This window comes from Anolis carolinensis, chromosome 5 (assembly GCF_035594765.1).
Source record: "Anolis carolinensis isolate JA03-04 chromosome 5, rAnoCar3.1.pri, whole genome shotgun sequence".
NCBI lineage: Eukaryota > Metazoa > Chordata > Lepidosauria > Squamata > Dactyloidae > Anolis > Anolis carolinensis.
Genome location: NC_085845.1, coordinates 7,188,834 through 7,203,606, shown reverse-complemented (window position 1 = coordinate 7,203,606; position 14,773 = coordinate 7,188,834). Strand labels below are relative to the sequence as shown.

At 39.6% G+C, this 14,773-nt stretch overlaps 1 protein-coding gene across 6 annotated transcripts in view; it reads right to left on the bottom strand.

Annotated features, from left to right (window-relative positions):
- Positions 1 to 14,773, bottom strand: part of slc4a11 (solute carrier family 4 member 11) — a 300,006-nt gene that overhangs the window by 49,521 nt on the left and 235,712 nt on the right. For all 6 annotated transcript variants that reach the window (XM_062980865.1, XM_062980863.1, XM_062980861.1 and 3 more), the window contains exons 9-10: positions 10,444 to 10,528; positions 2,873 to 2,998 (exon numbers count right to left, since the gene is read on the bottom strand). In XM_062980865.1, coding sequence (XP_062836935.1) covers positions 2,873 to 2,998; positions 10,444 to 10,528 — 211 coding nt within the window. The remainder of the gene's footprint in view (positions 1 to 2,872; positions 2,999 to 10,443; positions 10,529 to 14,773) is intronic.

The window sequence follows — 14,773 nt, the reverse complement described above, 5'->3', positions numbered from 1 at the left end:
CGCCGGCTGTAATTTAGGAGTAGGTTTCTCCAAATCCCAAAATTTATGACATCGGAAAAGTCATGACTGTTAAATTGGTATTAAAACCAATATAGCCCTCTAGCACTCAGATTTTGCAAACTATGCTGCATGCAGTAAAGGAAGAATGGCCATGGATTTGTTTTCTTTTTATCTCCCGTCTCATCTGAGCCTCAACATATCTATGTTAGCAGGAACACATTACCATGAAACCTGGGATATTAATTGAAAAACCATAGCAAAATGTGCCGCAAAGACATTTTTGCAGTTTAATATTTTTTTCCAGGTTTTCATGATAGAGAGAACCAATTAGGAAATGACATTGATAACCCAAGAACAAAAATCGTGTTACATTGTGTTGTTTAAGGATTTGGTTAAATCCACAAATATGGAAGGCTGACCTTAATTAGTTGGCCATACTGTCATGCTGGAGAACCCAGAGCAGGGCTTTACAAACTGTATGTCCCAACATATTAATGTGTTGTGAAAAATGCTCCGGAGAACGAAAAAGAGACCCCCAAAGGGCATCCAGTCCAACCCTCTTCATCCAGGCAGAAAGATGCAGTCAAAGCCCTCCCAAGAGATAGCCATCCAGTTCAAAATAATAATAATAATAAGAAGAAGAAGAAGAAGAAGAAGAAGAAGAAGACGACGACACTTGGGAAGTGTTCGACTTGTGGTTTTGTGATACAAAATCCAGCATATCTATCTTGTTTGCAGTGCCATACAATAATAATAATAATAGTAATAATAATAGTAATAATAATAACAATAATCAGAAGAAGAGCAACAACAGCAGCAGCAGCAGCAGCAACAACAACAACAAACTTTATTTTTATTCCGCTTTATCTCCCTGGAGGGACTCAGAGCGGATTACAGTACACATATAAGGCAAATATCAACAACAGCAACATCAATAACAACCGCAACAACAAGAACAGCAACAACAGCAGCAACAGCAGCAACAGCAGCAGCAGCAACAGCAGCAGCAGCAACAGCAGCAGCAGCAACAACAACAACCTTTATTTTTATTCCACTTTATCTCCCTGGAGGGACTCAAAGCGGATTACAGTACACATATAAGGCAAATATCAACAACAGCAACAACAACAACAACAAGAATAGCAACAACGGCAGCAGCAGCAGCAGCAACAACAACAACCTTTATTTTTATTCCACTTTATCTCCCTGGAGGGATTCAGAACAGATTACAGTACACATATAAGGCAAATATCAACAACAGCAACAACAATAATAACAATAACAATAATACACTTTATTTTTATTCTGCTTTATCTCCCTGGAGGGACTCAGAGCGGATTACAGTATACATATAAGGCAAATATCAACAACAGCAACAACAATAACAATAATAACAATAACAATAATACACTTTATTTTTATTCTACTTTATCTCCCTGGAGGGACTCAGAGTGGATTACAGTACACATATAAGGCAAATATCAACAACAGCAACAACAGTAACAACAATAACAATAACAATAATACACTTTATGTATATTCCGCTTAATCTCCCCCGAGGGGCTCAGAGCGGATTACAATACACATATAAGGCAAATATTCAATGCCTTTTTCTACAGTGAACAATGACAACGGTATACAATAGACAGACAAATCCAAAGTGGATTCCTAAATAGGCTATACTTTGCTACAGTTGGAAGAGACCCCCAAAGGGCATTTAGCCCAGGCAAGAAGACACAGTTAAAACCCTCCTGACAGTTGGCCATCCAGCCTCTGTTTAAACACCTCCAGAGAAGTTTAATCACTACAGAAACGGAATACTGATGCCGTTCAGGTGTAAGGACTGCTATAACATTTATAATGTGCACAATTTGTTGACTGAGTTGCAGTAATTAAATGGATAAACCAGGCTGGTTAGTAGCCAGCTGCAATAAATCATCACTGACCGAGAGGTCATGAGTTCGAATCCAGCCCGGGTTGGAGTGAGCTCCTGACCATTTAATAGTCTAGCTCGATGCTGACCTATGCAGCCCGAAAGACAGTTGAGTAGGAAATTTAGGTACCGCTTTATGAGGGGAGGCTGATTTAACTAATTTACATCACCATAAAAGTGTAAGTACTGTTATAACTTTTACAATGTGCACAATTTGTTAACTGAGTTGCAGTAATCAAATGGATAAACCGGGCTGGTTAGTAGCCAGCTGCAATAAATCATTATTGACTGAGAGGTCATGAGTTCAAATCCAGCCCGGGTTGGAGTGAGCTCCCGACCATTTAATAGTCTAGCTCGTTGTTGACCTATGCAGTTCGAAAGACAGTTGAGTAGGAAATGTAGGTACCGCTTTATGAGGGGAGGCTGATTTAACTAATTTACATCACCATAAAACCTTCCAGCAGCGTATGGAAGAATGAGGAAGTATTCCATCAAGGACTCGGTGTCACAAGTGGACGGTGAAGTGGCAGCTCACCCTGTGGTCAGAATCAAGCATATCCTCATGAAGCCAGAAGCTGGAATATGTTAAATTGCCTCTGTGTCTGTCTATATATGTTGTATTGTCTAAATGGCATTGAATGTTTGCCATGTATATGTGCATTGTGATCCGCCCTGAGTCCCCTTTGGGGTGAGAAAGAAGGGCGGAATATAAATACTGTAAATAAAAGATAAATAAATAGACTAAACTAAAATGGATTTATTTCTAATTAAGAAAATCTGTTGACACTGATGTTTGTGATTTTTTTTCCCACTAACATGAAATTTTTGGAAAGTTCTGACCGCACTTCAATGCTGCTTGGCTATACGGATTTTCGCCTGTAAGATATCAAAGGACAGCACAACCATAATCCCCAAATCAGAGAATATCGTGAGCCTCACCGATGACTCCTTCTGTGTTTTCGTCATTGAGGGAGCCGAAAGCGATGGAGGGCAGGAGGCAGGCGAAATAAAGAAAGATCATGGTGGTGATATACTTCCCTATGGCTTTGTTGTTGCCAATAATGCCTAAAAGAAAGCACAAGACATAAAACAATAGTTATGAAAAAGGAGTAGGAATTTAAGAAGCTGCCAGGTCCAATCTACACTGTAGAATGAATGCAGCTTATTTATTTATTGACAGTATTTGTATTTCAGGGCGGATCATGTGCGGCAAGCATTCAATGCCGTTTATACACTGACAAAACAGATACCGTATATACTCGAGTATAAGCCGACCAGAATATAAGCCGAAGCACCTAATTTTATCACAAAAAAACTGGGAAAACATTGACTCCAGTATAAGCCGAGGGTGGTAAATTTCAGAAATAAAAATAGATACCAATAAAATTACATTAATTGAGGCATCAGTAGGTTAAATGTTTTTGAATATTTACATAAAGCTCAAATTTAAGGTAAGACTGTCCAACTCTGATCAAATCATTATTCTCATCTTCTTCAATGTCAATGCCCTTATGTGTCCTTTTAATAATAATAGAGTAAAATAATACATGTAATAATAACAATATAATAAACACAGGAAAATAATACAAGTAATAATAAATAGAGTAAAATAATAAATGCAACAATAATAAGAAGATCAGAGTGAAATAATAAATGTATTATTATTAATAATAAAAATAGAGTAAAATAAATGTAATACAGTAGAGTCTCGCTTATCCAACATTCGCTTATCCAACGTTCTGGATTATCCAACGCATTTTTGTAGTCAATGTTTTCAATACATCGTGATATTTTGGTGCCAAATTTGTAAATACAGTAATTACTACATAGCATTACTGCATATTGAACTACTTTTTTCTGTCAAATTTGTTTTATAACATGATGTTTGGGTGCTTAATTTGTAAAATCATAACCTAATTTGATGTTTAATAGGCTTTTCCTTCATCCCTCCTTATTATCCAACATATTCGCTTATCCAACATTCTACCGGCCCGTTTATGTTGGATAAGTGAGACTCTACTGTAGTAGCAACAATAATAGAGAAAAATAATAAATGTAATAATACCAATAATAATAGAGAAAAATAATACATGTAATACCAATAATAATAGAGAAAAATAATAAATGTACCATATATTCTCGAGTATAAACTGACCCAAATATAAGCCAACCAGGACCCTCACTCGAGTATAAGCCGAGGGAGGCTTTTTCAGTCTCAAAAAAAGGGCTGAAAAACTAGGCTTATACTCGAGTATATACAGTAATTGTACATAGATAGAGGTGTGTGTATATATGTGTGTGTGTGCATGTGTGTGTGTGTGTGTGTGTGTGTGTGTGTGTGTGTGTGTGTATATATATATATATATATATATATATATATATATATATATATAGGCTTTTCTCATCTTCGGCATCTTGGAGGCTTGTGCTCAATTCCTGTCACCGGGAGGGGGAATGCTGTTGCTCCATTTTCCTGCCTAAGAGTTTTGTTCATAAACTTCCTCTTTGATCGAATCACCAGCATCTTTCTGGCATTTCCTAATGGGTGCCTTAAAATACCTCCCTGCTTTAAAGCACTACCTATTTATCTACTCACATTTTGCTTTCGAACTGCTTGGTAGGCAGAAGCTGGTCTAAAGACTCACCCTGACTCAGGCTTCGAACTGTCAACCTTTTGACTGTCAAGATTTACTTCAGCTGGTGTTTTAACCTTTTGTGCTAAAGCCTGGCCTTGAACCCACAATGCTATGCAATTCTGGGAGTTGTAATTTTCCAAGGTCTTCCGCCTTCTCTGCCCAAGAGGGCTGGTGCCTCATCAAACCTGTTTTTTTTTTTAAATAAAGATATCTAAACCTGGTTACAATTCTTCCATTGAAATCCATTGAAATCCATAATGGAATTTTATTGTTATAGAAATATTCTTTATATTTCTCCCATACCTTGATTAGAGCGGATCTAATAAAATGATTTCCAAATTTTTTTTCAATTTGTCTTTTTCCGTATCCTATATATGCGTGCCACCCTCGGCACAAATCAAATCCTTCTAAAGTTAAAATATCTTCGTTTTCCAATGTAGCCCAGTCTTTAATCATTGCAGGGCGCATGCATCAAAATATAATTGCATATTTGGAAGACCAAAACCTCCTCTTTTAGTTAAATCCGTCATAATGGTGTATTTGAGTCTAGATTTTTTATTTCTCCAGATAAATTCAGACATTTCCATTCCTTAAAAAAATTTTGATTCCTAATTATCGGTAAATTTTGAAATAAATATTATAATTTTGGTAAAACGTTCATCTTGATTATAGCAATCCGGCCTAATATTGAGATGTTTAAGAATTGCCATTGTTGTAAATCCCTTTTTAACTCTTTCCATTTCTCAAAGTAGTTGTTTTCTAATAATTGAGAATTTTTTGCAGTGATCCAGATTCCTAAGTATTTAAGTTTTGTACTACTTTTACAATTCTGAAATAGAGCCAACAGCCCCTAGTCTCCATTGGCTGTATCCCGTCCAAGCCCAGAACAGGGCTGATCCTGCTTAGTTTAGATCAGATAGGATCTGATGCTTTTAAGGTATTTCAAGATTACACTCTTTGATTCACAAGAAGACACATATACATATACATATGAACATCAATGCATCCCCATGGACCTAATTAATATAAGAAGAAACTAATGCATTTAATTTTGATCATAATTTTTTTTTTTGCAATTTTATCACCAAGGGTGCATCTACATGATGGAATTGATTCAGTTTGATCTCATTTTGATGGTTTAATGATATGGAATATAGTGAGTTTGGTGAGACACTGAGGTTTAATTAATGCAGTTTCGCACCACTTTCACTTCTATGGCTCAATGCTATGGACGATGGGATCTATAGTTTGGTGAGGCACCAGCACTCTTTGGCAGGAAAAAGCTAAATGCATTCAAAACTATAATGCCCAGGATTCAATAGTATTAAAGGGTGTAAAACTGCATTAATTTTACAGTGTAGATGCCCCCTTGTTGTACAGGATATGTTGAAAATGCCCTTTATGGAGAAAGTTAAGTTAAGGGATTTTCCCCCCCATCATTATCCAAAAAGTTTAAGCAGTTCCAAGCTAACCATTATCTTTACTCAATAAGGTTTTAATGCTGAGATGTTAAACTTTATTAGAGCATCTGATAACGAAGCTGATTTATTTTTTATTACACCTGCATTTATAATGTTTTGAGCTAAAGGAAGCAATTTTTAGAAACTTACGTAAGCTTTTTAAGCAGCTTAGAACCAGTAATGAGACAGGGTCTGAAATATTTAATGGAATGAATATATATGTGCAAAGATCTCGCAAAACCAGCCAGCACCATGAGTCACTCTCCTCTTTCATAAATCATTTTTTTCATTTTCCAGCTATTGACATCATAATGTCTGCAAGGGATATGGGGAATCCCATCTCTTTCTGGAACGAAAATTAAATTATTTATGGTAGCCAAGGCCAACTAAGAGTGCATGTCTACACTGTAGAATTAATGAGGTTTGATACCTCTTTAATTGCCATGGCCCAATGCCATGGAAACCTGGGGGTTTGTATTTTGTTGAGGCACAGAAGGCTAAAGATCCCATTGCATTGATCCATGGTAGTTAAAGTGGTTTCAAACTGCATTAATTCTGCAGTGTAGACAAACTCATAAGTCTCCCTATCCAGAATTTCCTCCATTCTTTTTGTTGAGCAAGAGTCCAGCAAAACCCACAGAGCAAGAAACCTCATATATTTTTTATGATGGCTCTAAATTGAGCAAAGTCAACCTCTATCTATCCTGCCTAAGTGATTAATTCAATTTCTTCAGGGCTGCATTTTCCCAAGTAGCTAAAAGCAAGAGGGATGGGAATGGAAACACCAGCATGATTTCGCTTGAAGATCTTAATGCTTGGAATAGACATTAAGATTTGCACTAGATGCTAAAACTTGCATACTATAAATGTCACAGACAGAACGCCACCAAATAAAGTTCAACACAGTTTATTAAAGTTACAGAACTAAAGAATGCCCGTAAGAAACAAAGGACTAGGCAAACACTTGCCTTCAATGTGAAAAGATACAAAAAGACTCCGCTGGTACTAAAAACGGTTCAAAAGATAAACCGGATTAAACAGGAGTTTAATCCGGGTTAAATCAAAAATGCTTACTTCAGCCTGGCAATTTAAACAAACAAAAGTTGATAAACAAAGATTCAAAGTAACACAAATAACTGGCAGCAGATTCCTCTCTGCTACTCAAAAGCTACAATTGAGTAACTAAGGTTGTTACTCCTCCGTGCAACGAGCGAAATCCGGGTCCAGGCACATCAATCAGGGTAGCAACGGTCAGCAGGGTCCCAATCCGGTCCAGGGTCGAAAGCCAGGTACAGACGTCTTTAGTTCACAAGATCCACCGATAGCCACAGAAGGGATAGTCCGAGGTCGTAGTCAGCTAGTCAGTCCAGCGTCAATCCAGAGTAAGCAATTTATGTCCGTCAAAAAGACGACGGAGGTCCAAGGTATTCAGCAAACGAATCACACCCGTCTTCAGGAATTTCCCAACAAGAGCCCAAGCGTTCGTCCAGATTACCTTGCCCAACGCAATTAGCCATTGATTCTAGACCCCATTTTATGCCAGTTCATAACTCCTCATCGCTGTCAGCTGCTATCCTAATTCCAGGTGCCTCATCATCATCATCCTCATCAGAGCTAAAACACCTTTGACTACGCCCCACAGCATCCCCAGCTGTGGATCCCGCTCCATCCCTCCAGCCCGTCCACGGGTCCGATCCTGCAACCCGCCAGTCGCCTCCCATGCTATCATTGCCGGTGGCACCCAAATCCTCCCTCACACGAGTCCACTCCATGTCATCCTCCTCTGAGCTAACCATCTCTTCCTCCATTCCCTCGGTAAAACCCTCAAAGGAGTCTTCATCTGTTGGTTCTGCAAATAAGTCCCGGAGCCATTTCCTTTCGCGCTCCTCAAGAGAGTCTGACTCTCGAGGAGTCTTACGACCTCGTCTCCTAGTATCGGAGCCAGAAGGCTCAACCATAACAATAAACAATTGTATTGTTAAAAGAAATGCATTCACCATTGGAAGCCAAGAAGGCCAGATTATGACCCCAGGAAGCATGTATTAATCTTTATATTCCATGTTTTCCCAGCTCTGCTCTATGTCAAGTTTTCACAAAATCATCTGCAAGGCAGAAAGACACAATGCAAGACCTACTTAGAGATGACCATCCAGCCTCTGTCTAAAACTTTCAGAGGAGGAGGAGACTCCACGATGCTCCGAGGCAGCTTATTCCCTTGCTGAATAGCTCTTACCATCAAGAAGTTCTTCCTAACTGATGAACATGGACACAGCATATTATTTGAGACCACAGAAATGCTGGACCACTCTCACAAACACCATGTCAGACTACACAGAGAAACCAGTGAAATCCACAAGAAGCATGTGGACAATTTCAACAGAAAGGAGGAAACCAGGAAAATGAACAACATCTGGCTCCCAGTATTAAAAAAATCTCTAAAATCAGGACAGTAAATAAAGAGCAACACTCAGAAAACAGAGAAATTCCAGACATGAAACATTCAGAGACAGCTAACACCTCCCAACAAAGGATTCCTCCAGGCAGGAAGCAGCCAGGCTTTGAAGCTACAAGGCTCCTCAATGCTAATCAAGGTGGCCAGTTGCAACATTCACACTTGCCCCCAATAGACAAGAGTTCTTTCTCCCACCCTGGACCTTACACAGATATATAAACCTTCCTTGCTTAGTTTCCAACAGACCTCACAACCTCTTGAGGATGCCTGCCATAGATGTGGGCGAAACGTCAGAGGAGAATGCTCCAGACAGCCCGGAAAACTCACAGCAACCCAGTTCTTCCTAACGTTTAAGTGGAATCTCTTTTCTTGCAATTTGAACCCATTGCTTTGCTTCCTAGACCCTAGACCTAGAGCTCCAACCTTGAATGGGACATCTTTCCAAATATCTAAACATGGCTCTCATGTCTCCTTGTAATCCACTTTCTCCAAAGTAAACATCCCCAGCTCTCTCCCCAGTTGGTCCCATTTGCAAATATAATAAGCCTGCTTTCTTCTGCATTGCCCCAAGCCACTGAAAAAGACGTTGGAAGTTTTGTTGCGTTTTGGTCCAGAAGAATTTCAAAATTGTACTTAAAAACAGACACCAGTTTTTCTACCACAGTTGGGAATGATGGGATTTGTCATCTAAGCCAACCCAGTCAATTTCAGCTGGTAAACTTTGATTTGGGTTTATTAATGAATTTCACCCTGCATTTTGACTGTGTATCTTGTATTTTAAGACTATTTTATCTCTTTGTTTTCAACAAAGTTGCATCCCACCTCGAGCCGCAAGGAGAAACAGATAATAAAATTATCATAGAGTTGCGATGAGTTTTTGGGGCTGTATGGCCATGTACCAGAAGCATCCTCTCCTGACGTTTCACCCACACCGATGTCAGGCATAGAGACAAACAACTCTTGTCTGCTGGAGGCAAGTCTGAATGTTGTAATTAGCCACCTTGATTAGCACTGCATGGCCTTGCAGCTTCAAAGCCTGGCTGCTTCCTGCTTGGGGGAATCCTTTGTTGAGAGGTGTTTCCAGACAGGAAACATTCAGGGCCAGCTAACACCCCGGGGGCCACGATTGAACCTGCTGACCTAAAGATTGGCAGTTCAAAGCTGCAGGCTGGGGTGAGCTCCAGCTGTTAGCCCTAGCTCCTGCCAACCTAGCAGTTTTAAAACATGCAAATGCGAGTAGATCAATAGGTACCATTTCGGCAGGAATGCCTGCCACAGATGTGGGCGAAACATCAGGAGAGAATGCTTCTGGAACATGGCCAGACTGCCTGGAAAACTCACAGCAAACCAGTTATTCTGGCCAGGAAGGCCTTCGACAACATATTATTATTATTATTATTATTATTATTATTATTATTATTATTATTATTATTATAGCTGAAGTTGCAGATAACTATTTTAACTATAGCAGCATTTCCTGGGGCAATTCTAAGTTGCCCCAAAAGGCATTTAATGTCTGAAGAAAGAACACTTGGGACATCACTGTAATATGCCGACTATTTCTTAGGTATTTCTCATCATTCTGCTGTCCGAACAAAACCCTACAGTTTACAATCTGTGTATCTCTGTGTGCAAATTCATCTCAAAGTGCTTTTCCCTCCCTTAACCGTGGTGATAATACCACTGCTGCTGGGTTTTCTCATGCAAATCGTCTGGCTGTCCTCTGCTTATGCATGACAATTGAGTTTCTCTATGCATGGATTATTTTTGCTGGATCAGAGAAAAATTATCTACGGCAAATGCTTTGATGGAGGACGCTCGAAATCATATGCAAATCCAATGCTCTGCGCATCAGCGTTTTGGTGGTTTCCGGGGAGAGAGAAAGAGAGAGAAAAAGAAGGTTCTGTAAACAGGACATGGGACAGCAAGAAGCCCCATTCCCATAAACAATGGCTCGCCTACCATCAGTGAAGTCGAGGGCATACACTGGAAACCGTCGCGCAATGTCATCAAAAATCCCTTTGCCGACGTTGAAGAACTCGTTGAGCTAAAGAAAAAGATGGAAAAGTTATTTCTGCGCCTGTTGTTGAAAGAAATAATAATAACAACAACAACAACAACAACAACAACAACAACAACAACAACAAAACACTGCATGGAAAGTTCCTTGACAAAATTGAAGGAAAAGCTGATAAGGAGAAGACCTGGCTCTGGCTCACGAATGGGACCCTGAAGAAGGAGACAGAAGGCCTGATCCTTGCAGCCCAGGAGCAAACCATCAGGGCAAATGCAATTAAGGCCAAGATTGAAAAATCAGCTGATGACCCAAAATGCAGACTGTGCAAGGAAGCTGACGAAACCATTGATCATCTCCTCAGCTGCTGTAAGAAAATTGCACAGACAGACTACAAACAGAGGCACAACTGTGTGGCCCAAATGATCCATTGGAACTTATGCATCAAGTACCACCTCCCAGCAGCAAAGAACTGGTGGGATCACAAACCTGCAAAAGTATTGGAAAATGAGCACGCAAAAATACTGTGGGACTTCTGAATCCAGACTGACAAAGTTCTGGAACACAACACACCAGACATCACAGTTGTTGAAAAGAAAAAGGTTTGGATCATTGATGTTGCCATCCCAGGTGACAGTCGCATAGATGAAAAACAACAGGAAAAACTCAGCCGCTATCAGGACCTCAAGATTGAACTTTAAAGACTCTGGCAGAAACCAGTGCAGGTGGTCCCGGTGGTGATGGGCACACTGGGTGCTGTGTCAAAAGATCTCAGCCGGCATTTGGAAACAATAGACATTGACAAAATCACGATCTGCCAACTGCAAAAGGCCACCCTACTGGGATCTGCACACATCATCAGAAAATACATCACACAGTCCTAGACACTTGGGAAGTGTTCGACTTGTGGTTTTGTGAAACGAAATCCAGCATGTCTATCTTGTTTGCTGTGCTATACAACGTCGTTGTGTTGATAATAATAATAATAATAATAATAATAATAATAATAATAATAATAATAATAATAATAATAATTTATATTCCACCCTATCACACCAAAAAGACTCAGGGCGGATCACAGTACACATGCACAGCAAACATTCAATGTTGTTTGGACAGAGAGACAGAACAGACAAAAAGGAGGTATGTTGTGTCAAGGTCCAGCTTCGGCAATTTTGAGGTTGTGCTTGGTTTCAGCTTCAGGGGGTGCTGTTGCTTCATTCTCTATGACGAAGAGCATCAGGACTTCCTTCTTCCTTTTGGTCACTGGCATTTCTGATCTTTTTCGTTTATGATGTCATAAAATACCTAATTAATCAGCAGTACCTAATTTCTCTACTTACAGCTCTAAGCTGTTTTTGAATGGCTTAGGTAAACAGTGAGCTGGGCTTGACAGTTGGGTGCTCACCCCAACTGGACTTCAAACTGGCCACCTGTTGTAGCCCAGCCTGAGACTGGGCCCATTCAGCCTGTGATTGTCCCTGCACCTGCCTTGCCAGAGGATTCTGGGTTTGGGCCTGAGATGCAGCCAGAGTTTGTCCCAGTGGATTATGGGACCAGAGACAGAATGGTTGCAAGTAGGCAGTTTGAATCACATTCCTCAAAGCAGTCAAGGTCGGATCTCCAGGTGCCAGATGGACATTCTAGTTTAGAGGAAGATAATGAGTTTGACAGGAAGGCAGCGATAACTCATCAGAGGAGGGAACGAGAATGTCTCTGGAGAAGTAGACGGTTGCTTTCGAAGCAGTCTAATGAATAGTTTTCTCATGAGAGAAAGACCTTGGATTTTCCTTAAAATGCCTTGCTTTCTCTGCCACAGCCAGAGGTGGAAACATTGCTTATTGAAGAAAGAAGGATCTTTGCTCCGTGTTCCTGTGTATTCCTGCAGCCGTATATCCTGCTTCAAGTTCCAGCCTTGCTTTGGCCTGTGAATCCAGTTGGATATTCCAGTGATTTTGCCGTCTGGTTTTTATTCCAGTTAAAACCCTTGCCTTGTGCTTCATCATTGATTTTATACCTTGGACTACCTTGAAGTTAATCCTGCACTCTAGTCTTGTCTTCCTGTGGTTATCCTTGATTCCTGTCTTGAAAATAATCCTGTTTGGACCATTCTTAATACCTCTTGGGACTTACTTTAACTTCCAGTTTTGGACTACGCTCTTTGAGTAGCTTTTATAGACTCTTGCTTCATGAATTTCAAGTACCTTGCTCTTGTGGATTTGAACCTATTTTACTGACTCTGAACTTTATTTTGCTTTTGCTTGCATATAACAACTTGCTTGTTTATATTCTGGGGCTCCAGTGTGGTTTTGAGGTGCCTATGTCACCTACGTTTTGGTTGGTAGATCTTATTACTGCTGGTGATTTAACAACTGTGCTAAAGCTCAGCCCAGAAAGAGAAATCCTGCAGCAAGACATTTATTGTATTGCATCCACAGTCTGGCCCTATACTTTTGGATGAAAAGATGCCAATCTAGGTATCCCTTGCCCATTCCATAATTTGAAAAATTGAAAAAAATTCTCTTCCTGGTTTGAAAGTATTATTTCCTGTTTAATTGTGTAGCCCTTACTTTGAAAGTAGCTGTTCTATTGCAGAAACTTCATTTTTCGTGCCTCAAACTATGTAGAATTAGTTGGAACTCATGAGATAGTCATTGAAAAACTATAGCAAAATGTGCTGCAGGTTGTACTTCCCGTAGAAACAATTTTTTTGCAGTTTAATAAACTTTCCCCATGTTTTCCCCAGCAGAAATAAACTTTCCTCATGTTTTTATGATATAACCAATTAGGAAATGACATTTTTAACCCAGGAACAAAAATCGTGTTAAATAGTGCAATTATGGAGTCTATCCTGAAACCTCAGTTCCCAAACTTTTAAGGTTATAAACTCTTTGGAAGACGTGTTGTCGAAGGCTTTCATGGCCAGAATCACAGGGTTGTTGTATGTCTTTCGGGCTGTGTGGCCATGTTCCAGAAGCATTCTCTCCTGACGTTTCGCCCACATCTATGGCAGGCATCCTCAGAGGTTGTGAGGTATGGATAAACTAAGTCAGGAAAGGAAAGAATATATATCTGTGTAGAGTCCAAGGTGTGGCAAGAGTTCTTTGTCACTGGGAGCCAGCATTAATGTTTCAGTTAATCACCCTAATTGGCACTGGAAATGTTTTGTCCCTTGCCTGGGGGCATCCTTTGTTCAGTCAAGTCCTCATTGTGTTGGTTCCCATCTACTGTTTTGATTTTGGAGTTTTGTAATACTGGTAGCCAGATTTTGTTCATTTTCATGGTTTCTTCCTTTCTGTTGAAGTTGTCCACATGCTTGTGGATTTCAATGGCTTCTCTGTGTAGTCTGACATGATAGTTGTTAGAATGGTCCAGCATTTTTGTGTTCTCAAATAGTATTCTGTGTCCAGGCTGGTTCATCAATGGAAGACATTTATTTTTCATGGAACACCAATTGTATCCCTGATTTGTTTAATCAACATATAATTTCTGGATCATCTTAAACTAGTTCTATGGTACTCCATTTCTTTTACAATGTCTAGTTTGGGAGTAAATTTTACTCTTGATACTTTATAAATAATATCCCAATATCCCAGATGTCTTTAATCTTTAAAAAATGTCCAAGAAATACAACATTCAAAACAGGAAATGTGGAATCAAAGTGAAAAATCATCTACAAATGAATTGCTCTTGTTCAGATGGCAAAGAACATGGTGAAATGTGGAGTCGGTAACTACCGTACATACCTGAGAACAACAGTTGTGGTGCAAATAGTAGCTATTATGAAGGCTGTAGATCTACTGAATAGTTGGCCTTGTGTGATTTTCCTTTCAAATATGTATTAAAATTGGTTTTTAAGGTTTTTTATGAAATCCCTGCGATGCTAGGGTTCAGCAGAACACCATTTGGGAACCACTGTCTTAGAAGCAGCTCACCTACGAATAATTTTACTGTTTACTTGGGTGCAAATACACTGTATAATTAATGCACTTGAACACCCTTTTTAACCGGCTGTGGAATCTTGGGACCCCCAGAAAAGTTAATTTCAGGATTCTTGGAAGATTTGGTACAGTTGAGGTTGTCAAGAGCTTTTTCCACATCGTTAGTGATTTCAAGTGAAAGGAAACTGCTCAGAAAAACAGCCTCCCACCCTGGACATTCCAAAAACAGTAGAGTCTCATTTATCCAACCTTCGATTATCCAACGTTCTGTATTATCCAACACAGTCTGCCTTTTAGTAGTCAATGTTTTTGTAGTCAATGTTTCCAATACATTCAG